At 58.3% G+C, this 22,058-nt stretch overlaps 1 protein-coding gene across 1 annotated transcript; it reads left to right on the plus strand.

The window, feature by feature from the left end:
- The first annotated feature begins 1,844 nt into the window (after positions 1–1,844).
- Positions 1,845–17,458, plus strand: AJAP1 (adherens junctions associated protein 1). Its single transcript, XM_086476046.1, has 4 exons — positions 1,845–2,643; positions 13,160–13,247; positions 15,760–16,002; positions 17,386–17,458. The coding sequence occupies exons 1-4, from the start codon at positions 1,845–1,847 to the stop codon at positions 17,456–17,458; spliced, it is 1,203 nt and encodes a 400-aa protein (XP_086332172.1).
- Positions 17,459–22,058: the final 4,600 nt, after the last annotated feature.

Below are 22,058 nucleotides of genomic sequence, written 5' to 3' on the forward strand. Positions count from 1 at the left end.
CTCCTGGGGACGTGCCAGCCAGCGCGGTGGCCGGGAGGGCGCTCCTTGGGTGACAGCGCCTTGGCCGGCATCACTGGAAGGGACTCGGGCGGGAGGGCGACCCACGCCGTCCTTGGGGCAGGACCGGGTGCTGCTGGGGGCTCTGCCTGCCTCGTGCTGTCCATCCGAGCCGTGGGTGACCCCCGCTGTGTCCCTCCCCGTCACCAGAGGCTCTAGCCTGGGGAGTGATGCCAGAAGCAAGGGACACCCCTGCGTTTGGGTGCCACCCAGCATCCTCGGGCATGACCCACGCAAAGCCGGGGGCTGCATGTTGCGTATTCCCACGTGGCCTCCTGCGGCTGCAGGGGGCAACGCAGCGATGCTGGGGCAGGTCCCGCGCGGGAGCAAACCCCCGCGAGCTCGGGGCTGCCATCGGCACAGCTCGAGGCATCACGAGCAAGTAGGAGATACGGGAAGAGGGGAAAAAAATCTGTTTTCCCTGCGAGCTGCCAATCCCCAGTACCGAGGACTGGCTTTTTGTCTTCCAGAAGCCTCCGCGCAGCAGCTGGGATTTAGCGAGCACCGAGTTTGGGCTGGGCCCATCTCCCCTCGCCTCGTTCGGGGGCAGTTAATAAACATTCTCCACAGGCGCTGCTTGCTCACGGAGGGCAGGGAGGGGGTTTGGGTGCGGGAGGTGGTGCCTGCGGTGAGCATCGTGCCAGGGAGATGCCTGGCACCTCTCCTTCCTTGCGAGGAGACGTTTCAGAGGGCATTAGGGAGGCAGGTGGAGGCTGAAATCCAGCCCGACGTGCCGCTGGAGTCAATAGGAGCGTTGGGAAGGTGAATTGGTGCTTAATGCTCTCTCTGGAAGCCCGAGCTCCTGGCTCCTCGCCGAGGGAGCCGAGGCGTTGCACGGCACGTGGGGGATGCTCCTCATGCTGCCCCCCGCGGTGCTGCCACCACTCTGCCGGCCCCTAAAAAAAACCCCCCACCGACAACGTGGTTTGGTTTTTTTGAAGCCTTGAAATCCTTCCTCCCCCAGCCTGAACTATTTTGGTTTCTGTTGTCTGTTTCTGGCTCTTCCCTTTCTCCTTCTGCGCTCTTTCCCTGCGTTGCCTTATTCCTCCCCAAAATAAATGCTGTTACGCTTCGAAAAAATACCCAATTAGGAAAAAGAAAAAAAAAGAGATCCTTTGAGCAGAAAAAGACCGTGCCTGAGAGTATCCAGGTCAGCTCCTTTAGCTTCATTTGCTCGCGCGTGGAGGGAGTGTGCAAATGCTTCTGTCAACCAGATGCACATTTTCTAGTGCTACCAAGGACTTTACAGGGCGCAGCGCTGCGGAGGATTAGTGTATTTAGCCATATAAAGCTCTCATTAACTCCTGCTGAGTTCGACAAAAGTCTTTCTTGTGTAAAAGCTGAATAAAACGGAGTAAAGATTTCTGGGCTTTGGCCTAATGATTTCTTTTCTGGGGGGAAAAAAAAAAAAAACACAAGAAAATTTTGTGTATTGGGCATCTGCTTACCGTGCTTCACGTGGGGTAGCATCTTAGGAGGAGGCAGGAGCGGGGCAGAACCTCGCGAGGTGCTGGTGCTCCACTCGTGCCGTCTGCTTTAGATAATTCATCGGAAAGGGCTGAGTTTGGGCAGCGCAGGGCGTTTTGTGGTAAAACCCATCCTCGAGTCACTCGTGGCGTTGGCAGCTCCGCTGAAAAGCGGCAAAGTTGCGGCTTTGGGTGGGGGTCGTGGATCTGCCCTGTTCGTGGTGTGGGTTTCGCGGTGGGAGGAGGGTGGGGAGGGGGTGCGGGGTGTCCTGCGGTGCCCTTGCAGGCCGTGCTGGCTGGAGCGCCAGGGGGAGGAGGATGATGGCGCCGCTTTCCGGCGCTGCCAGGGGCCGTTTTGGTTGGCTGGGCTTGGGGAGCCGGGGCGCGCCGTGCCGGGAGGGAGCGCTGGGTTGCTCCCCCGCCTTTCTAACACGGTCGCTGTCTGTCCACAGGTCAGGTTGCCCGCTCGGAAGCCATGCTTGGATTTTAATAGCCATGTTCCACCTAGCCATGGACCTTGCCAGTTGCCAGCCCCCATCCAACGGCGCCGGGGGGAGGCTCTCACCGCGGCCGGCGCTCCGGCACAGACTGTCCCGTGGCTCGCTGTGGGGCACGGGGAGTGGGGAGGAGCTGCGGCACCCTGGCCCCCCCTGGACCTGCGCCCCCGCGCCCTCCCCGCAGAGACCCCGCTCCCGCCGGCCGCCCCCCGTCGCCCCGCTGCCCACTGGCCACCCCTTACGCCGGCCCCGCTCCCGGAGGGGCCGGCGGCACCTGCGTGGCCGCGGCTTCGCCCCGCGGGACGGGCGGGCCACGACGCTGCCCGAGGTCATCGTCTGGGGTCCCACGGGCGAGGAGGACTCCCTGGAGAGCAGCACGCTGCCCGGCGCCTTCACCACCGCCGCTGCCACCACCACCACCGCCGCGACCACCACCACCACCACCGCCGCTGCCACCGCCGCCACCACGCCGCCTCGTGCGCCCCCGAGCACCCCGGCTCCCGCGCCCGGCGGGGACGTGCCCCGCAGCAGCCCCGGCCGCACCAGCACCGCTGAGCCGGCCGCCGGCCACAGCAGCAGCGGCAAGGATGCTCGCCCGCCCCGCGGGCTGGGAGACAGCACAGGTAGGGTCTGCGCGGGGGGCCAGGGCAGCGGCGGGTGAATCGGGAGGGCCGGGGGGTCCTGGAGCAGGGGGGTCGCTGTGGCACAAGTTTCCCCGGTGGCAGCGCTGCCCAGGACAGAAATAAGCGTGTGCTGCTAAACGAGAGCGCTCGGGAGGCAAGCAGCAGCTCTGATTCATCGCTTTTATCCGAGGCGTTTTCCAGCAGCTTGCTGTGTTTTTCTCATTAGCTGGATCCATCCACAGCCCGTCTCCCGTCATCGGGCTTAGCACGGCGCTCGGGCACAGCAACGCCTTCCCCCAGCGCTGTCTGCTGCGTGGACATGGATGGGAAAGCTGCTTCCCATTTATTTCAAATTATATTTGTTATTGCCGGTATTAAACTGTGGGATACTGTTGTATAGTTTACAGAATTTATTCACTGTGCATCGACTGCTTTTTAGCCCACAGTGATTTCCTAGTCGAATCGAAAAAGAATTTTATGGCCTAATCTTAATCCCAATTAATTTATCTAGCCTGCTCTGCTTGGCAGAACGAGACAAGCCAACCATAATGTTGTTCCTTACTTAGAGGAGTTATTTATAGTGGTGAAAAAACTCCCAACCCACACAACTTTTTAAAAAAAAAATGCTGGAATTGGCAAGGGAGTATCAATAACGACTGCTGGCATGAGCTGTGTGACGAGATCTTCAGCCGTATCTCCCCAGACCGGCCATGGTCAGTACCTCCGGGCTCGGTGGCATCGTCCGTCCCGGACGCGCGGGCTCCGGCGGGCTCGTTGCCGTCATCCGGCTGCGGCAGCGCCCGCTCCGTTGGCAGCACGTGGGAGGGCGGCTCCTGGCACGTGCCGCTGCTCGGCAGCTCGCTGGAGTCGGACGCCTCGTTCAGGCGAGGACGAGCCGGCGGTGCTGCCGCCTGCCTGCCGGCGTGCCGCGGCTGCCCTCCCCGGCCGGCAGATCGGCAGCGAGCCGCAGCCCGCGCCTCGGCGTCCCCGGCAGCCTCCCCGGGGGCCGGCGGCTTTAATCTGCCGGCTCTTAGCTCTCATTAGGGGCTTTCTGCAGGATCGGAGTTTTCGGTAATTAACTTCTTTTTGCCGAGTGGTGAATACGATCAGCTCCTTCCCGGGGCTAAAGGACCTTTTTGATCTCAGCCCGTCCGCTCTAAATTGAAAAGCGCCTGAGCTCTGGGTCTGCTTTTCCTTCCAGCGCTGGGGCTGAGCGCCCGGGAGAGCCCCCGGCCGGGAGCGGGGATGAGCGAGCGGGTCAGGAGCGAGCGGCCAGCGCCGCCCCGGAGCCCCGGCCGTGCTCTTGCCGGTTTTGCTGGCGACGTGCCTGAGCGAGGCCGCGCGTTTTTCAAGCCCTGCTCCTCTCTGTTATATAAGCTTTAGCGGCTGGAAGTGTTTGTTCTCTGCTGGGAAAAACATATGGCTACAAATTAGGATTAGGTAACTTGTCTGTACTTTTTATTTGCCTCAGCGAGCATCGCAAATCCCCGTCCTGCCGTCCCGTAAGGCGCCGCACGTCGCAGTAGGAGCCCGAGGTGGGCGGGCGGGGAGGGAGGGAGGGAGGGATGCTGCTCTCGCAGCTTGTGGTCCTTCAGCTCCCTGGGGGTCAGGGTGGTCCTGCTTGCAGCACCCAAGGGAGCTCGAGCCGCCCCAGGGCTCCTGGAGCCGAGGGGACCCGTGCTCCCCGGCACCCCGGTGGCACCCTCGCTCCCGTCGGATCGGGTGCTGCCGCTGTGCTAGCGAAGGTGCTGCGTTCCCTGCCGCGTCCCTGCTGCCCGTGCCCTGGCTGCCCTCTGCGCAGTGCTGCAAAGGGCCCCGCTACTGGGGGACTGCGGGGGTCCCTGGGGTGCGTGCAGGGTGGGGGCACTTCAGCGAAGGCAGTGGCGCTCGTTCAGGCGAGCAGTGAAAGCCATCCTGCTCAGTCAGGTCCTCCTCCCCCCTGCTCCTCCCTGCTGAAAAAGCAAGGGGGAAAAAAAGCCAGAAACGGTGTCTCCGTGACTCACTAGCAGTAAAAAACAAGCTTGAAAACATTCTCCTGGAATAGCAAATACTCTGCTCGTAGGTAGAAGGCAGACGAGTGACTACTTGCAGCGCCCAGTAAGAAAGGAGGGGCTGGTACGTGCCGCCCCGGTGTGGTGGGTGCCGCCGTGCCGGGGCGGGTGTTTTGGGTAACCCGCAGCTCAGGTGTGTTTGTCCCGGTGCCACCTCTGCCTCTCGGCGCCTGGCAGAGTGCTGATGGCAGTCAGACGGGGACGCGGTATGTTCACCCAGGCGTAGTTTATGCTTATGCTTTTCAAAACCGCGCTTCCTTTTTCGGGGTCTGTCATAATCATTTTACGGTGGAGCACGGAAAGAGAGAAATAATTAAAATTCCAGCATGCTGTGAGAGGCAAGGGCTGGAAGGAGCCTCCACCGGGGCGGCCGTGCAGATGCTCTCCGTGCGGGCTGGGCTCCGCCGCCAAGGCAGAGCGTCCTCCTGTACTGCGGGCTCAGCCAGAAAAAAAAAGAAGAAAAGAGAAAAATGAATCAGAGACTGTCAGAGCGAAGGCATGAATCGCGCTCGCTGGGTTGTCTGAGGCTCTCCTTTCAGTATTATTAGAATAAAGCCGTCTTTAATTAAACCTTTAAGTGCTTTATAAGGCAGAAGAGTTTATGTGCCGTCTGCTGCTCTTAATGGTGATTTGATCGCCGGTACACAATGAGTTTGGCATCGTGCTCTGCGAGCAGCGTGCTCATGAGGGAGCTGGTGCTAAGGGGCACCCCCGTCCCCGGGGCCGAGGTGGGGGCGCTCCCGGGTGGAGGCGCGGGGCTGCGTGGGTGCTGGCGTGGGCACCCGCCGTGCCGGCAGCCGGAGCCGAGCTCATGGTGTGTCCCAGCCCACCCCGCGCTCCCTCGCTGCTGCTGGCCAGGAGCGTATCGGGAATAAATAATAGTGAAGAGACATTTGCTTCCCCGCAGGGAGATGACCCTGCCTTCGGAAAGAGGGTGCGGGAGAAGGGGGCGCTGGGTGCAAGGAGATAGCAGTTGTGAAAGGCTTCAAAGGAATTAATTAAAGATGAAATGTGTTTAAACGAAGACTCTGGGCGGTCGGATGGAGCCGCCTCTTTGATCCACCGTGCAAAGGCGTGGGGAGCCATCGCAGCCGGGGGCTGGAGAGGAGGCGAGGGGCTGGACGGCATCGCCTGGGCCAGCACCCGCCGGTCGCCTTTCCCGGGAGGTTCCCGAAGGATCCTTTGTGAGGCCGTGCATCAGCTGCGGTTTTCCTTGAGGATGGAGGATGATGGCTGAAGCAAGAAATGAGCGTGGCCGTAAGCTGAGCTCTCTCTGGCGAGGGAGAAGGGATTCTCTTTCTCCCCGGGATTAGCAGCTGTCGTGCCTGCGTGCGCGTGTGCCTTCGCCCACGTGTGTCTAAATGAGCCAGAAACTCTCCTCTGCTGCTCTCAGAAGTATTTATTGCTCGGTGATATTTGCTGTAACACCTGAGAAGATAAGTCCCAGTGTCTTTAGCATAAGCCTCTAGGATCTTCGTTCTTGGCAAGGATATTCCTCAGCAGCAGCAGCAGCAGCAGGATATTCTCCTCCTTTCATCAGTCCAACCCGAAATACCAGGAGGTTTCCAGGAGCCTTGGTGGGTTTTTTTTTTGCTGCAGAGCTGCATTTTCACTTCAGGATGACTAATGCTTACTGGTCTGGGTTTCGGAGCTGATCGCCCTGATTTACGAGTGGAAAACCAAGGGGCTTTGCCTGCCCAAACACCGCTTTGAAGGCAAGAGGGATGTTAAGAGGAGCAGACCCACGGTGCTTTCCCGGCGCAGTGGGTCAGGCAGTGGATGAGTTGGCTTTGCACTGGAACGAGGCTTTCCAGGAAGGCTCCTGCCATATCTCCTCCCCTGTATCGAACCCTTGTGTGTTTTGTAAATTATTTTTCTTACAAGCTATTAAACGGTGGTAGGGTCAGCGTTACGGCAAAGTCTGACTGATCCCCCTGGGAAAGGCCGTTGGTGGCTGTGATTGCTGCAGAGTGGCCACACAACGCTCCTGATTGAATTTTTCTGTCCGAAAGCCGCGTTATCGGCTGGATGAGGCTTTCCGGGATCAGATGCAGTTTCTGATGACTAGGGAAGCTGTGATGCGTCCCGAGCCCAGCCGGTTTTCCCCAACTGCTCCGCGATGCTCCGTAGGAGGTGGAGGCGCCCCAGCACCCAGGGTGTGCAAGAGCAGAGGAAGGAAACTCGTGGCAGGGATGAGGACGGGATGCCGAGCCCTGCAAGAAGACCCCGCTTTGGAGAGAGCCCCTCCTCAGGCAGCCACCGGCACCGGTGTCCCCCTGTCCAAATGCAGCTGGGGACGATGCCCAGAGCAGGCAGCTGGCCGGCTGCTGGGCTCCCAGACCCGACCGGGTGTGGGCAAAGTGGATCCTCTCCGCTGGTCGCCATCCCACGTTGCCCACTCCACTGCCCGGAGACGCAGTACCCGATGCTCAGCCGCTGCGGACTGGGGAGGCTCTGCAGAGCCCGGCTGTTCCCCGTTCGGGGCTGGCGCGGCTCTTCCAGCTACGTTTTGCCTGCTGGGATGCCGGCAGGGAGCCAGGCCAAGCGCCATGGACAGTTGCTGACCCCCCCGAAAAGAATCCTTCGCTGGTTTGGCCGTCGCGGGCAGCAGGTACTGGCGTGCCCGTCAGGCTGGGGGACACGGCGTGACCGGCTGCCCAGGGTGGTGCCGCACCGAGCCGAGCACAGGGCAGGACGGAGGCAGTGGTGGCAGCGCCGGTTGTTGGCTTCTGCACGATGGTCACCGTGGAAATTGCTTAGAAGGTTCTTTTGGCTGGGAGCAACGGCTGCGGCACCGATTCCACCTGCTTTTTCTTCGTTTCCCTGTCAATAAGTTCTTCAGCCGCTCCCAGGAGCCAGTTTCTTTTCAATGCTCATTACTGGGAGCCCGTTCAGGTTGGTCCCTCCCTGGCTAGATGCGATGCTTTGATTGAGGACAGTCATCAAGCCTGGGCCGTGCACGTGGAGATCCTGCGGCCATCAAGCACTTGCCTTGGGCTCACCCAGACGGGCCCTCCCTGCTCCCCGCTGTGTGCCGGCAGACCCAGCCCTGGCTTATGGAGGAGATTTACCCTCTTTCGGCATTTTGACTCAAACTGGAGTTGTGGGAAGGCTGAGGCAGAGCTGGGAGGAAGGAGTGAGGAAGCGATCTGTGTGGCACAGGTGTGGGAGGAGGCTTGGGAGCTCCACTGCAGCCCTCCTGGCTGGGGGTCGCAGGTATCCAGAGCGTCTTTTGTTTTCCTACCACTGATGGTAACTCAAGATTATACTCCCCAAAATGAAACAGAGCTGTTTTTTCCTTTTTTTTTTAATTTTATGCAGCTTAGAGGCCTTGACGAGGGTCTTCAAAGAGTTGCGGCTCGTAGCTGTTTTTATTGGGAAAATGAAAAATACGGTCTCCCTAACCAGAGCTGTTGAAATAAAGGCCTTGGGGGATAGAGGTTCTCTTTGTTTTTAATTAAGAGCTTATATCTCCTGTTCGCTGCCATTGCGCACTTCTGCAGTAGCAAGACATTAGTCTCGAATGGATTTTCTCGTGGAATTAATTCTGTTGATGCAGAGCTGTCCGGGAGCCATTTCAAAGGGTGGCCAGGAAGGCCAAAACTCAGCACTTTCATCTCGGTGGCAAATATATGATCTTCAAAATAACGTATGGGATAAAAAAAAAAAAAAAAAGTCCTTGGCGTTTGCTAGCATTGAGAAGATTGGCTTTTTTCCTGGACTCGGGGAATTTGGAGTTGCGTTTTGCGGGTTGAGGCACAGCTGCTGCCCGACGGCCGGGGCTGGGGCTGCCGCCCGCGGGGGTGCTGAAGCTGGGTCTCCCACTGCCGGAGGGGATGAGAAGTCCCCGTCGAGAGTGGAGGGCACTTGGATGGCACGAGAGTGGAAAAACCCAGCGGTATTTCAGCATTTCCAAGGGTTCAAAGAGTGCCTTTGAAGAGCTTTCCCTCCTGGCAGGCGGCACATTAAATTCTGCTGCACTAGCAGAAGCGCAGGGGTTTGGACACACTTTCAATTCCATTAAATACTTCTCCTGTAATTACCCTCGAGTTAAATGGTCACTGCGTCAAATTGCCTGGTAAAAGCCTTGTAAGAGGGAACCGCTGGCAGCCCCCTCGCAGGGATGAGGCGTCGACAGCCGCCGTGGCGGGTGCTGGACGGGGCGGCAGCTCTCCGGGCATCCCTCCGCAGTCCCACCCCCAGCCTCCGCCCTTCCGACAGCTTGTTTCTTCGCCGGTTATTAACGTGTAATTAAGTGACCGCCGGGCTCCGTCACTCGCTGGGGTCGGAGCTTTGCCATTGGAAACGTTTGCCACGGAGCTGAGCAAACAAAACCCAGCCACCATCATTCCTGCTTCCAGGTTCTCTCCTGCTGCCTGCCCCGCGTTTTGGGGGCGCGGGCTTTCGCTGGGAGTTACGTGCTCGGCAGAAGCCTTCCCGTGCTCGAGGAGGAGGGTAATTTTGCTTTATGAGCTATTGATTTTATCCTCCAGACAGATTGGGCTCCTAGGGCCGTGTTTCAAATAGCACTTTGCTCTTCGCAGCCATCTCTTTCGTCTCGCCTCACCCCTCGGGTGGTGCGTGTCCCTTGCAGGATGCTCCCCTCTCCCAGGGTGCCTCAATCCATTAACTCCTTCTCTTGCAGACTGGATATTTCTGTTGGATTTTGCTCTGTACGGTTCTATACATTTCTTTGAAGGCCTAGAGGAAAGGATCTGAGACATTCTCAAAGTAAGAATAAAGAGCTGTTAGTCTTTATTGCAGCGGGTATTCCTATAGGGCTTCCCAGGAAATCACCCCAGTTACCCAGCAGGTCCCTTTCCATCACTGCCGTGGTTAACGCTGTTGGGAAAAACATTTCCCCTCCCCTCACAATCCCCCCGGGCTCTGGTGCAGAATTAATATGCGAAGCAAAGGAACTTTCTTCTGTGCCAGTACATATGGCAACTTATGTATGTGATGGAGTCTAAAATTATCCGGCCCTTCTTAAAATCCATGTGTCCTGCTCCGAAGAGCTGCCATCCTTCCCAGTGCTCAGCCACCTGCAATCTGTTCTGCGTGCGCCTTCCCCATTATGTAAGTGCAAGGATTAATTGCATCGTTAGGTTCTCCTGCGTCCCTGCCACCGCTGCCTCGGCTCCCTTCTTTGCAGAAGGTCTCATTTCTGCCGCCGCTTCTGTTTTCAAAGGAATCGGGCGCTGGGCTGGTTTTATTTTATTTTTAGAGTTTTTCCTTTTATCTTTTTCGGCACTGTCCCACTGGGAGCTGCTCCAAGATTGCCGTGAAGGATGTGGCTGGGCTGCTGCCGGGGTGGGTGTTGCTCCTGACCCGGCACACACTGGGAGCTGCCGGCTGCGCTCCTCGGGTCTGTCGAGACACGGCTCCCGTCGTGACCGTCCTCCGGGGACCCGAAGCCCACACAGCTCTGGTAGACCTGCCCACGCGGAGCGGTGTCCCCACGGCTGTTGGCTGTCGGTTCGGAGACCCCCCCCCCAGCCTGTAGAGCCGTGAATGGGTTCTGTGAGACCCTGCCGGGTCTCCTCCTCGAGGGCACGAAGCCCAGCGGCAGCTCCCCGGTGTCAGGCCCCTCCAGAGCTGGTGGGGAGGAGGTGGGAGGTGGGTCCTCCCCGTCCTCTGCCACCACCGTCCCCAGCCCTCGCGTTTGCTTCCCCTGACCCGCTCTTTGTTCTGGCAGCTGCTGGTGCCAGGCGCTCTCCGGAGGAGCCTTGTCACAGCCTGTTTGAACCAATTGAAGTGTAATTGGGAGTAAATGGAGGAAATGGGTCATTTGCAAAATAGGTGCTTGAGTTGAGGGAGAAAAATAACCCTGACGCATCCCGCTCGGCTTCGCCAGGGCGCAGGGGCTGGCGGGCAGCCACCGTCTGTCCGTCTGACGGCTCCCTGGGGAGGGAGCGTGCAGCTTGCAGCCCTGGGGAGCAGAGGAGGAACCCCAAAGTACGCGGGGTTCGCAGCATTCTGCACCTCCCTGCGTTTTGGTGGGCTCTTGCCTTCTGCTGGCTCGGCACTGGGACTGCACCAGGATCCAAAGAGCCGGCATTTTGGAAGCGTTGGCCTTTGGGAAGCCATTCCTCCTCGGTCCTGCCTCTAGAAAACCCCTTCACCAGCGATGTCCGTGGTGTGGCTGGCATCAGCCACCACCTCCCACTCTGGACCACATCCTGTCCTTAAAACCAGTGGGGATCCCTGCTCTTTTCTCCAGCTCTTCTCCCAGATCTCCCCCATAGCGTATCCACCGGCAAAGCAGAATAAGCACTAGAAGATGCCGGGTGCGTGCTTCCTTCCAGAAACCCCGCTGCTTTCACTTGGAGGCGAGTGCTTTTGCTGTGCCAGATGCTTTGTGGTCACGGGGGGCGGGTGCCAGGCCATCGCTCCAGCAGCTCCCGCCCCAGCAGCCTGGGGCTGGGAGCGAAGCCTTCCCTGCGAGTGATCGCTGCCCCGGTGCTTGGCACTCGGGCGTGTTTTGGTGAATCAGACCCGCCGAAGGTGACCTTGGTTTTATTATATTAAACTGTCAAGGCTCACATTTCTGAGCGTTTGATTTACACCCGGGATGCATCCTGGCTGGCAAAATCCGCAGCGCTTCCTAAAGAAGGTGTCGCTGCTGCCCAACCTCATCGCTCAAAATCTGGGGGTTTATGGGTCTCTGCATCCCGAGCGGGGAACCGCGCCTCCTTCCCGAGGCAGCCAGCAGCGAAGCCTGAGTCCTGCAGCCTGGGCAGCGCAGCAGCGCCGACCAGGGCGAGCTGGTGGTGGATCTTGAGCAAGGATGCTCAGGTGGCGAGGTGTGGTGCTGAGGCACAAAAGCCGGGGTAGCTCCTTGAGCCGTGGTGTGACGTGTGCTTGTGCCTCTGAAAGCGGGGAGGCTGCTGCGCTGCGTGCTGGAGGTGGCCTTCGGGAGGTGAGCACATCTCTTCGTGTGCCTGCACTGAGCAGTTCCCGTCTCCCCTCGGGTGTCACCGTGGGCTCAGCAGCTTTCCACGGCTTTTCTCCTGCTCTTCCCTGGGCCAGACGTGTTTTCCATCGTGTTTCTGGGGGATCAGTGGTTCTCTGGAGGTGCGTGGGCTGGGGAGGTGGCAGCTTTGCCCTGGGAGTTGGGCTAGACTCGAGCGGCTTTTCTCCCTTGATGAGTGTTGTTGGCAGCGTGGGCAGGGACTCAAAGCCCCTGGGGCACAGGGATGAGCAGGGGGAGACGGGATAATGAATTTAAAGGGAGTTAAAACTTTGGTCCTTGGAGAGAAGGTAGCGGAACAGCAAGTGATCCATCGTTTAAAGTACCGCTGAGAAATCTCATCTGGCCTGATTGCCGTGCCCTGAGAGCGGGGTGTGCTGTGCCGAAAGCAGGGGAGCCACGGCGTGGCCCCGGATCCGCTGCTCAGGAGCATGGGAGAGCCCTCGGCAGCGTTCCCGCGGGCACGTGGGGATGCTCTGTGCAAAGTCCCTGCGGAGAGCGGGGCTGCGGGGCGGCACACCGCCCCCGACCTGTCTCTCCCGGGAGGGTTTTCTGCCCTCCAAGGAGGGGGCCCGCCTGGCGCACACCACTTGTGCCAGAAAAGGGACATGGTGTAAGTGTGGCTGCCGGCGCTGGAAGAGCTGCTGTGGCCGGTTCACCCACCTCCGTCCCGGGTCTGTGGCCGGAGTGGCCCCGTGGGTGTCCCCGGCTCTGGCTGAGCTGCGGGAGCCCGTGTGCTCTTGGGTGGGAAGGAGCAGCGATTTCCTTGCCACACGCACCCACACGAGCTGGGAGTGCTAAGCATGTGTTACACAGACGCACGTGTGTATATGTGTGTGTGTGTATATATATATATATAAAACTGCTTGTTTTCCTGTCATGCTGACACTTATTTATTAAATATCTCATCCATCAGGAGCTGCAACATCTGTTTGTGAAAAATAGCACATCCTTGGGCTGCAGCCAGGAAAATCATTTCATTACAAAATTGCAACTGTAAAGCAGCGCAAAATCACAAACATACTGTACATTGAGATGCTTTTGTTTCCAAACTGCTCATTAGGAATGATACACGAGCCAAAATGATACCCTGTGTAAGGTGAATTAGGAGAAAATGAGCCCATCCGACCTTCTAAGTGAGCAGCAGTTAGTGCAGTAATTATTATCTCTGGTTAATCCTGCACCCACTGCAAGGCTGCGCTCAAGCTCCCCTTCCGTCCCGGAGGGGATACGTCTTCACATCTCTTCCGTTCTTCGTGCCTAATTCGGGCTGACAAGGAACATACTTGAGAGGATAGGAAATGAGAAGCCTGGCTTAAAGATTATTTTATGTAAGGCAGGAGGGAGGATTGCATTGCCGCTGCCAGGGGCTGCGTACGGCCCCGCGCTGGGGGGGAGGCGGCAGGGGTCTGGTGTGGCGGGGGGCTTCGCTCGCCGCTGCCCGGGATCCCCCTTGGCTCCCGTCCCCACTCTCTCTCGTTTCTTTTCTCCGCAGGTCTGGCGGTCCATCAGATAATCACCATTACCGTGTCCCTCATCATGGTCATAGCCGCTCTGATAACAACTCTTGTCTTAAAAAATTGGTAAGGTCCCTCCTGGGTCTGTTTGGCTGGGGGGCGGGGAGGGGTGCGGGGTTGGGGACAGGGTGGGGACGGGGGTGCCTTTACAGCTGCGAGCACTGAAGCCCGTGGCATCCGCCGGGATGGCTTCGGAGAGGCAGTGCAGGAGAAAATGGGTTTTTTTTTAATAACAAAAGCCTCAAAGGAGGCCGGAGCACCTGGGTTCGTCCGTGCGGCTGCGGGTCCCCTACCTCTCCCCGCGTGGTGGGTGGCTTTGGGGACCAGCACATCGCCAGGGTCAGGTGGCCGAGTCCCATGAGGAGCACGTGTGCATCCCTGCTCCGGGACTGAGTCGCTGCAACGTGATGCCACCTGCTGAGGTCAGAGTCGTGCGGTCGGCCCCAGCGGGTGTCCCCGCAACGGTGCCGGGACCTGCCGCGCGCTGGGTGGCATCTCCTCTGCCTTCCCCTAAGCAGCTTTGCTGCGGCTCCTCAAAACGCCAGCCTGGCTCAGCAAAGCAGCACTTGCGTTTTCTGACCTTCCCTGTGACTCCAGGGCACCTTCTGAGCCCCTCGGGTGCCGCCAGCTTGGAGCGTGCCCCGTCTCCCGGCGTGCCCGTGCGCTCCTCCGGCTTCGTTTGCTCCCATTTGTTCTCTCAGCGCGGTTGGGTGCGTGGCAAAATAGGTTAGCCTGTCGCTTCAGGCGCTCGTGGCTTTACCTATTTTCCCAGGGAAACTGGCCTACTTTGAGGTCAGCGTTGCTGGTGTAACGATACGGCTGCAGCTCCGGGCTGGTGGGAGAGCTGCCGCGCGGTGCTGCCGTGCTTGGCGGTGGTTCGCTCCTCCGGCGACCTCCTCCTGCCTGCCCGAGCTCTCCCCGGGTGCTGCGGCAGATCGATTCCTGCACCCAGGAGCAAATTAGAAAACGGGGTTGATGCAGAAGCCTGCTCCCTCCCCGGGATTAGAGAAAAACCCTATTTGCAGGGCTACGGGGGCATCTTGATCTCGGCAGAGTTGTAACGCAGCGTTGCGGCTGGCCGAAAGCGCCGTGTTACTTGCCCTGCAGATGAGTTTGCTTTGCTGGGAGTGGGCCCGTGGGGAGGCATTGGGAGTGCAGCCGGTGGTGCTCATTTCTGTATCTCAGACGGGATTTGCTTTACTGAATTTCCCTAGTCATGGCAGTAAGTCAATGAAAGAGCAGGGAAAATACTCTATGAAACACCTCTGGGGTTTTTCTCTAATAGTGGTCATAAGCAGCACGTACCATTGATCCGGCCGAGCACAGCGTGGCAGAACAGCTCGAGTAGCCTGATGGTGAAGCCAAAAAGGGAAAAAATAAACAAACACAGCGATCAGTGTAGACTAGAAATTGTTGACGAGAGGTGAAATGGGGAAATTACTGGCGGATCCCTGCAGGCGAGGGCGTTCAGCAGCCAGACGTGTCGCGGGCAGGAAAGCGGCCCCCCCGATGGGTTTGCTCAGCTCCGGCATTTGCCAAACTGCGCTTTGGTTTTTCCCGCGTTTTTTTGGCTCCCCCCGGCGCTGCTCGTGCAGGCTGTGGCGGAGTCGCTTGGTCCCCGGCCCCAAACGGGACGTGGTTTCTACCCCCCGTCCTTTGCCTGGCGCTTGTCCCCCTCGGGCAGGACGGGTGAGCGACGGCTGCGTGCCGTGCAGGTGTCCTCCTTCTGCGAACGTGCTGTGGTGGAGCTGATGGTTATTTTAGTTGCTGTCTCCTTCGCTTGCATCAGCCGGCGCAGAGCAGGCTGTGCCCCGCTGCTGGCAGATGCTGCTACCCCAGCCGGTGCTGCTCCCAGGGGAGCCCCGTGCTCCTGGCCCCTCCACAGGCAGCGCCGGCATCCCCAGCTCCCGCTGCCCTCGGAGCTGTGATCTTCCGAAACGCCAGTGTTACGATAGGCGCTGTCAATCCTGTTCAGAAAAAAATGACATCTTAATTAAATCAGTGTCTAGACCCTTAAATAGGACCAGCATGATTGAGGGCAGGTTCCTGCTAGCTGGCGTTCTCCCTGTTGCTTAACCAGAAGCGTTGCACCGTCACAAGATCCCGCTGGAGCCTCTGGAGCTGGTGGCGTCACGGGGGAGCAGGGCTGCCCTGCCAGCCGTCCCTCGGCCGAGGGGGAGCGTGTCTGCTGAATCAGACCCATTCCTGAGCTTATTTATCCCAATAAGTTAAAATCTTTTGGTGGCTCCCAAATGGGAAGGGTTTCACCTCGTTGTTCTCACTTCCATCTTTTCACTTAAAAAAAGGCTTTCATTTCCTGCAGGTATGAACGTATTGTTAAGTAATTCCTCTGATGGTAAAAAGCTTCTATCTAAAATTTCAATTTGACTCTTAAAAAAAAAAAAAAAAGGGCAAGGCAAATGACTGCTTGATTGTGGCTGATCTTTCCAAAGTGCCTGAGTCCTAATCTAAAACTGAGCGAGGTATAATTAACGGCCGATAACGCACGTTGTCCTGCCGAGCGTCAGCGACGCGCGGCGTGTCCTGACCCTTCTTCTCTCCCCCCACCCCACCCCAGCTGCGCGCAGAGCGGGCGCCCGCGCCGCAACAGCCACCAGCGCAAGCTGGACCAGCAAGAGGAGAGCTGCCAGAACCTGACCGACTTCGCCCCCGCCCGCGTGCCCAGCGCCCTCGACATCTTCACCGCCTACAACGAGACGCTGCAGTGCTCCCACGAGTGCGTCCGGACCCCCGTGCCCGTCTACGCGGAGGAGGTGTTGCGCTCGCCCGGGGATTATAAAACAACCTTCAATGGAAACAGGTGAGGCGGGCGGCGCGGTTTCCCTGCGGGTTGGGGAGCGCCGGCCCGCGCCGGGGGTCCGCTGCCTCCTCTGCTTCCCCGGGAGGTGCCCTGGGAGTGCGTGGTGGAGCCGCCTTCCTCCGGCTCTCCAAGGCGCCACGGTGCTCACCCGCCCCGGAGCGCGGTGTGGGCACGGCCGCTGGACCCCTTGTCCCGCCGATGAGGACGGGCAGTCGGCTCGGCAAGCCCTGGCGGTGTTCGGCACCGCAGGTTTTTCAGTTCCCGGCTGCCGCCACCAGCACGTAAATGCCGCTGGATCCATCTTCCAGCGTTCATGCTGTCCGCGGAGCGGCATGGACAGAGCTGCTGGTTGCAATGAGCGGGGTGATTAATGGAGGAACGGGCGGTGAGAGCCAAACGAACCGTTTGTCTGGCGTGAAATAATGATGCATTAACAAGGGGCTTCGCAGCAGCTGGCGGCGCGGCGTAGGAGATGCGAGCCCTCGCTCTGCGTGCCCCTTGCCTGCTCGGGGAGGGAGCCGGTCAGGAGTGACCTCTCTCCGCACCCTGGGCTGGCTCCCAGAGCCCTGGCACTGGGCACTGGTGTGGTTTCACCACGCGGTAAGTGCGTGTCTCCCATCAAAGCTAGAGTTAAAAATGAGGAGGAGAGTTTTGAGGGAGAAAATGAGCAACTAGTACTCCACGCAGCCTGGCTGGACTGTGGCATGCGTGCCACCCGCAGCTGATGTCTGCCTGCATGAAGGGCAGAAGCCTGGAAGCCAACAGCTTCACAAACATCCTTTTAACCATCATCTTCTGCGTGCGCATGGGGTTTTGCTGGTTCACATTCTTCAGGGTTTCCTCAGATCTTGGAAGGCAGAGAATTGGCGGGGACTTTCAAACCATTTCGTGGAGCGTACGCGCGCGTGGATTTTGCTGCGAACCCCAGCCGAGCGCTGCAGGGGTGCCCTTGTTCCGCCTGGAAGGGGTTCGTCGCTCTTCGGCCGTCAGGTGATGCTTTCTGGGACCCTGTTGGCCTCGGTGCGTTTCCAGGCAGCCTGGCAGACCCCGCGCAGGCGATGGGCACGGCAGACCCACAGGGGGGTGGCAGATAGGAGATGCCCTGCTGTCCTCTGGGGTCAGCCGTCCCCGGAGCCGTTGGCTGCGTTAAAAGGTGCTCGTGCACCAGGGTAAAAACATTCGGTGCTGCAGTCCGTCTTTTCCTTCTTCTTCCTCTGCTTTGCACCACCCTGGTTCCAAAGCCAATAAGCCCATTCAAAGCATCACTTTAGAGGTTTTCATTTTTCCCTCTAAAAAAGCTTGATTTTTGCAGCAGGCCGCCTCGGCTTGCTCCTTGTGTGTTACGTACCAGCGCGTGCAAGCCCCTTTTTCTGCTCGCTGCAGACCCTCTTCTTCTGACCGGCATCTTATTCCCGTGGCCTTTGTGTCTGAGAAATGGTTTGAAATCTCCTGCTGACTGGCCGAAGCCTGTTTGACTTCTGGGGGCAGGGCAGACGCCATCGGGCTGTTTCCTGGTACGTACCGCGCTCCCCCCGCGTCCATCCCGTGTCCGCCCCGCGCCCATCGTCCCCTGCCTGGTGCCATCCTCCCGCTCCTGCTTCTTTGGGGACGTCAGACCCGAGCAGGGTGGCTGACTCGGCCGGGATGGCCAGACACATCTCCTGGGACATTGGGTGCCAAAATGGCTTTTCCACGGAGGTGAATTACAGACGGGCCCAGGCTAAAAGACAGGGACTGGGATGGATGTGGGCTTGGGAGCGAAGGGTCCCTGGGGCAGCCCTGAACTTCAGCCTGATCTCGTGGTTCCAGCCCACCTCTAAAACCTCGACCAGCGATAGTAATGCCCGTGCTGCGAAGTGGCCTGATCTGTAATTAACCTCTTGTTGCATGATGGACAGCCCGTCTCGTCCAGGTGTCACGCATCCAACGTGCATGCTGCATCGATACCCGAAAGCTCATTTGCTGGTGTTTGCTGTCATAAACACTTCCATGCTCCTGCTACGAGGGTGCCGGGGTCCTCCTCTTCCCCCTCCTCCTCCTCCTGCTCCCGTGCCCTCCCAGCTCTGCGGGAAGCCGAGCCTGCAAGCCCGTGTGTGCAGTCGCCAGCCGCCGGGTTCACACCTTGGGCAGCCCAGGGAGTACAGCAGTGTTGTGCTGCTTTCAGCAGTACGTTGTTTGGGGATGATTTTTTTTCTCTTTTTTTTTTTTTTTTTGAGTTGGCTTGAGGTGTTTTCACCTCCTTGTATAGCTTTTGAGGGCGGCACGGCTGATAGCGGTGGCAAGACAAGCAATTAGGGTTCAGCGCGTGCCAGCTCACCGTGGGGCAGCGGTGCCCGTCCGAGCCACGCGTGCAGGTGAATTAATTGGTCTGTCCCAAGTCCCTGCTGTAATGAATCATATATTCAGTGTAAATGAAATTTCCAGCCTTCCCTGACTGCAGCTTGCTCAGAATGGCCTGTTTAACATTATGCTCAGCTATTGAACACAGAAATATAATTAGATTAGAATGGAAGGGAATAAAACGTTAATGGTCTCGGCTGTGCTGGGGGCTGGCTGTGTCTGGGCAGGCCGGGGGAGGTGGGCACCTGCCCACCGCGTCTTTGCCCGCAGGGTCTCGCTGGCACAACCCCGCTGCTCAGCCGGGGCGGCTCTGCCCCCCCAGAGCCTCTCCTGGCTGGAGGGGCTTTACTAGTGGATTTAGAAGTCTCTCACTCCCCATCTGTTAATGTTCTCACGTTATTTCTCTGACCCTTTCATTGTGGCCGCTGTCTCGGGGGGCACAAGGTGCGAAGGTACCTGGCCAGAGAGCTGCCGTTAGTGGGCAAGGGCAGCTGGAGGATAAAGAGGGAGGGTCTGCAGGGTCTTCCTCAGCAGCACGGGTGGTTGCTAGCTTCAGAAAGCCATCAGCAATAATCCACTGTGCCTTTTCCACCGTGAGCTCTGTAGTTTGTGATGTCTGTCTGTTGGCTTAAAATGTTTTTTTTTAAAAAAAAAAAAACAAAACAAAACCAACAGAAAAGCCAAGCCAATCGTACCTGGATGCCCTTGGTAGCTGTCATGCCTGAAGCAGAGGGAGGGAGAATGAACAGCTCCGAGCTGCTGCCTGCTCTGGGAAGCCGGTGCAATTCCCACCGCTCCTGCCCGAGGTCCTGTGAAACCCTGTGCCAAAGTCCACGCCCTGGTCATCTCCACAGGTTTCTTTAAATAGTCCAAAGCCGATCCATTGTGCCTTATTAAATCCTTGAAATTCTCATTGACTCATTTTCATAGAATCCATAAAACGCGTATTGACGCGCTCTGGAAAAATCTTTCCGAGTCGTACCTGGAGCATTAGCTCCGTAATAGCGTTTCAATTATTTATACAGTTCTGGAAGCTGGTGTTTGGTTTCATTAATGTTAATGAGATGAGATTAATCCAAAACCTGTTTTCTGCATGTGTACACGTGCACGTGTGTGTCTGCACCAGGGTGTTTCCACACTGCGCAGGCACAAGTGGTACGTCACGGTAAAAACCAGGTGACAGCCATCGATCCCTGCCACGTGCGGGGAGTTGGGTAGAGAGCGTCACCATGGCACAGATAACAGGAGAAGTCACCCTCGTCCCGAAATGGGGTCAACCCAAATCCTTTAGAAGTTGGAAAAAGGTTGCTTAATAGTTTTCCCACGTGGTGCTATTTCCCATGCTGTTTGGCTGCATCTTCTGCCAGGGAATGGTTGTCAGAGAGAGGAGCTGCCAGGGTCGTGGTGCCTGTGTCTTCCGAGCGGGCTTTGCTCTGCGTGGCGGTGCTGCACGGCTGTCCCTGCAGCCCAGGGTTTGCCCTGCAGCCCGTGGCCCTCGGTGCAGCTCCCCGTAGCTTCCCAGAAGCCTGCGGTCGAAAGGTGCGTCGCAGCCCCATGCGAACAGCGTTTTGCGTGAAGGCGTGTGTGCCAGTTGGGACATCCCACGGACGAAATGAATATTTCAGGTTTCACATGTCGCTGTGTAAGGTAAAACCTTCCGAGAGCAGATGGCGTGGCGGGTGGTAGCGAGATAGCTCCCTGGTAGGTTGTCCCCTGTCACTGTGGTTGCCCGTTACTGTCACTGGCCAGCTGCTGCCAAGCGCAGGAGGAGCTGTGGGGCTGAGGATGCCTTTCCAGCTCTTGTTTTGAGAGGAGAGGCTGGTGGAAAAGGAGATGCAGCTGCTTTGGGCTGCACCTCCTCTGGAGGGATGGCTGTTTTCCTGGCGGCTTTTACAGCAGCTGCAACATAGCCTGAAGGTGACTTGAGTTGCTGTTGACCCGGTGCATCTCGGCAGAGGCGGCAGGATGCTCTAGAGCATGCAGAGCTTCCTGGCTGGAGGGGTTACGCGTGGCTTTCCCTTCCCAACCCCTTGCTCTCGGTGGAGGGGGCAGGAGGGGGGCACCCCCCAGCCGGGGCGAGCGGAGCTGGGGGCTCTCCCCGCTCTGCAGGCACGCGGCCCCGCGCTGGGAAGGGTCAGACGCCGCACCAGTCTCTGCGCCGGGAGCTTCTCTCCTTGGAAAGACTCAAAGCACTTTATGAGTTGTAATTGATGGCTCTTCACAGCTCTTAGCAGACTAATAAGCAAATTAGTACTAACGAACCTGTAGAGTCAGAGCTGGAGGCACAAGACGGACGATGCGGCCAGGGACAGGGACGGCAGGGCGGAGAGGGCGCGCGGACATTTCGACTAGATGAGCACCGGGAGGCTGGTTGGAGTGTAAGGCGGACTTTGCGTGTGACAGTCCGTCAGCACCGTGCGAGCACCGAGCGTCGCGCTGCCTCAGTGGCACCGTGGCGTTCGGCGACGCTGATGGCACCGTCAGGCTGAGCGGTTGCAGGGAGCAGATGGAAGGGACGGCGCCGCGGCAGCGGTCCCCAGCCTGGAGAGCTGCAGGCAGCGCTGAGGTTGTGTCGGGAAACCTGGCGAAACTCATCGAGTGACACGGCAAGCAGATGTCGAAGTTCTTTCCGGGGGTCACGTTCATCCCGTGCCAACAGGAGGGATGGGGAGGGTTCCTCTGCCACCGGCATGGTCCCTGCCGGGGCGCCGGCCCTCCCGGGAGCGGGCGAAGCTGCCGGCGGTGAGCAGCTGTCGGAGCTTTCCAGCAGATTGCCTCTGCCAGCGGTCGGGCCCCGCCGGAGCGCCGGCGCGGAGCCGGGAGTCACACCTCAGCAGCAGGCAGCCCGGCGGTGGCGCCGGCAAATGGAGGAGCCGTCCCGGCCGCGGCAGCCCGGCGTGCGGCTGCAGCAGCGTGGCCTGAGGCTGGCATAGGCGGAGAGCCAAGCAGGGAGTTGAAGCATTTGCGGCAGGCGGCTCGCTGAGGAGTTGTCGGCGCGGGGTGTAAGAAGCAAAACTACCTGTGCCCCGGTCACGGCAGATGGCAGAGGAGAGGCAGAGGCAGGAACAGCCGCCGTTTTGCAGACCGAGAGGTGACATTTGCTGCAGACTCGAGTGGCTTTGGCCGGGCACCGCAGCAAACTGTGGCTGTTTTGGTTTGATTTCGTGCTGGCTTTGGGGCTTTCTGAAATGAAGTTTTGAGATTTTGCATTATTCTTGTCCTTAATCCCGCTCTCTTTGACTGCAAAACCCCATGGAATGAGATTATACAAAAATCTGTAAGGTTGATCAAGCGCTGACCTACTTTGCACAAAGAGGCTATTTGGAATACAATATAAATTTCACATCCCGCAACGCGTGCATTAAATAGTGTTCATCCAGAACGGTGTAAATGTTCGGCATCGCTGTTAGGGAAGTGGCGATTGGAGACCTGCAAGTGGTACTGGTACGGTAACATTGATCTGACCCGAGCTTTTGCACAAGGCAGTTAAAATTTACAGTATTGTATGGTAATTCCGTGCTTTGAACAGGGCGAGCAGCTGCTGTGATGGCCCCGTTCTGCCTAACAACAGCAAATGGTTTGTATTAACATTAACAGATAATGAGTCATCATAAAAAAATCCAGGCTTGTCTTCAGAGGAATAACAGCAGTCCCAACAGAGCCCCGGTGCAGGAGATTAAGGACTCTAAAATCTGTCTCGCTAATTAAGCCTGCAG

The sequence above is a fragment of the Leptosomus discolor genome, chromosome 20, assembly GCF_034619465.1.
Source record: "Leptosomus discolor isolate bLepDis1 chromosome 20, bLepDis1.hap2, whole genome shotgun sequence".
NCBI classification, from domain to species: Eukaryota; Metazoa; Chordata; class Aves; order Leptosomiformes; family Leptosomidae; genus Leptosomus; species Leptosomus discolor.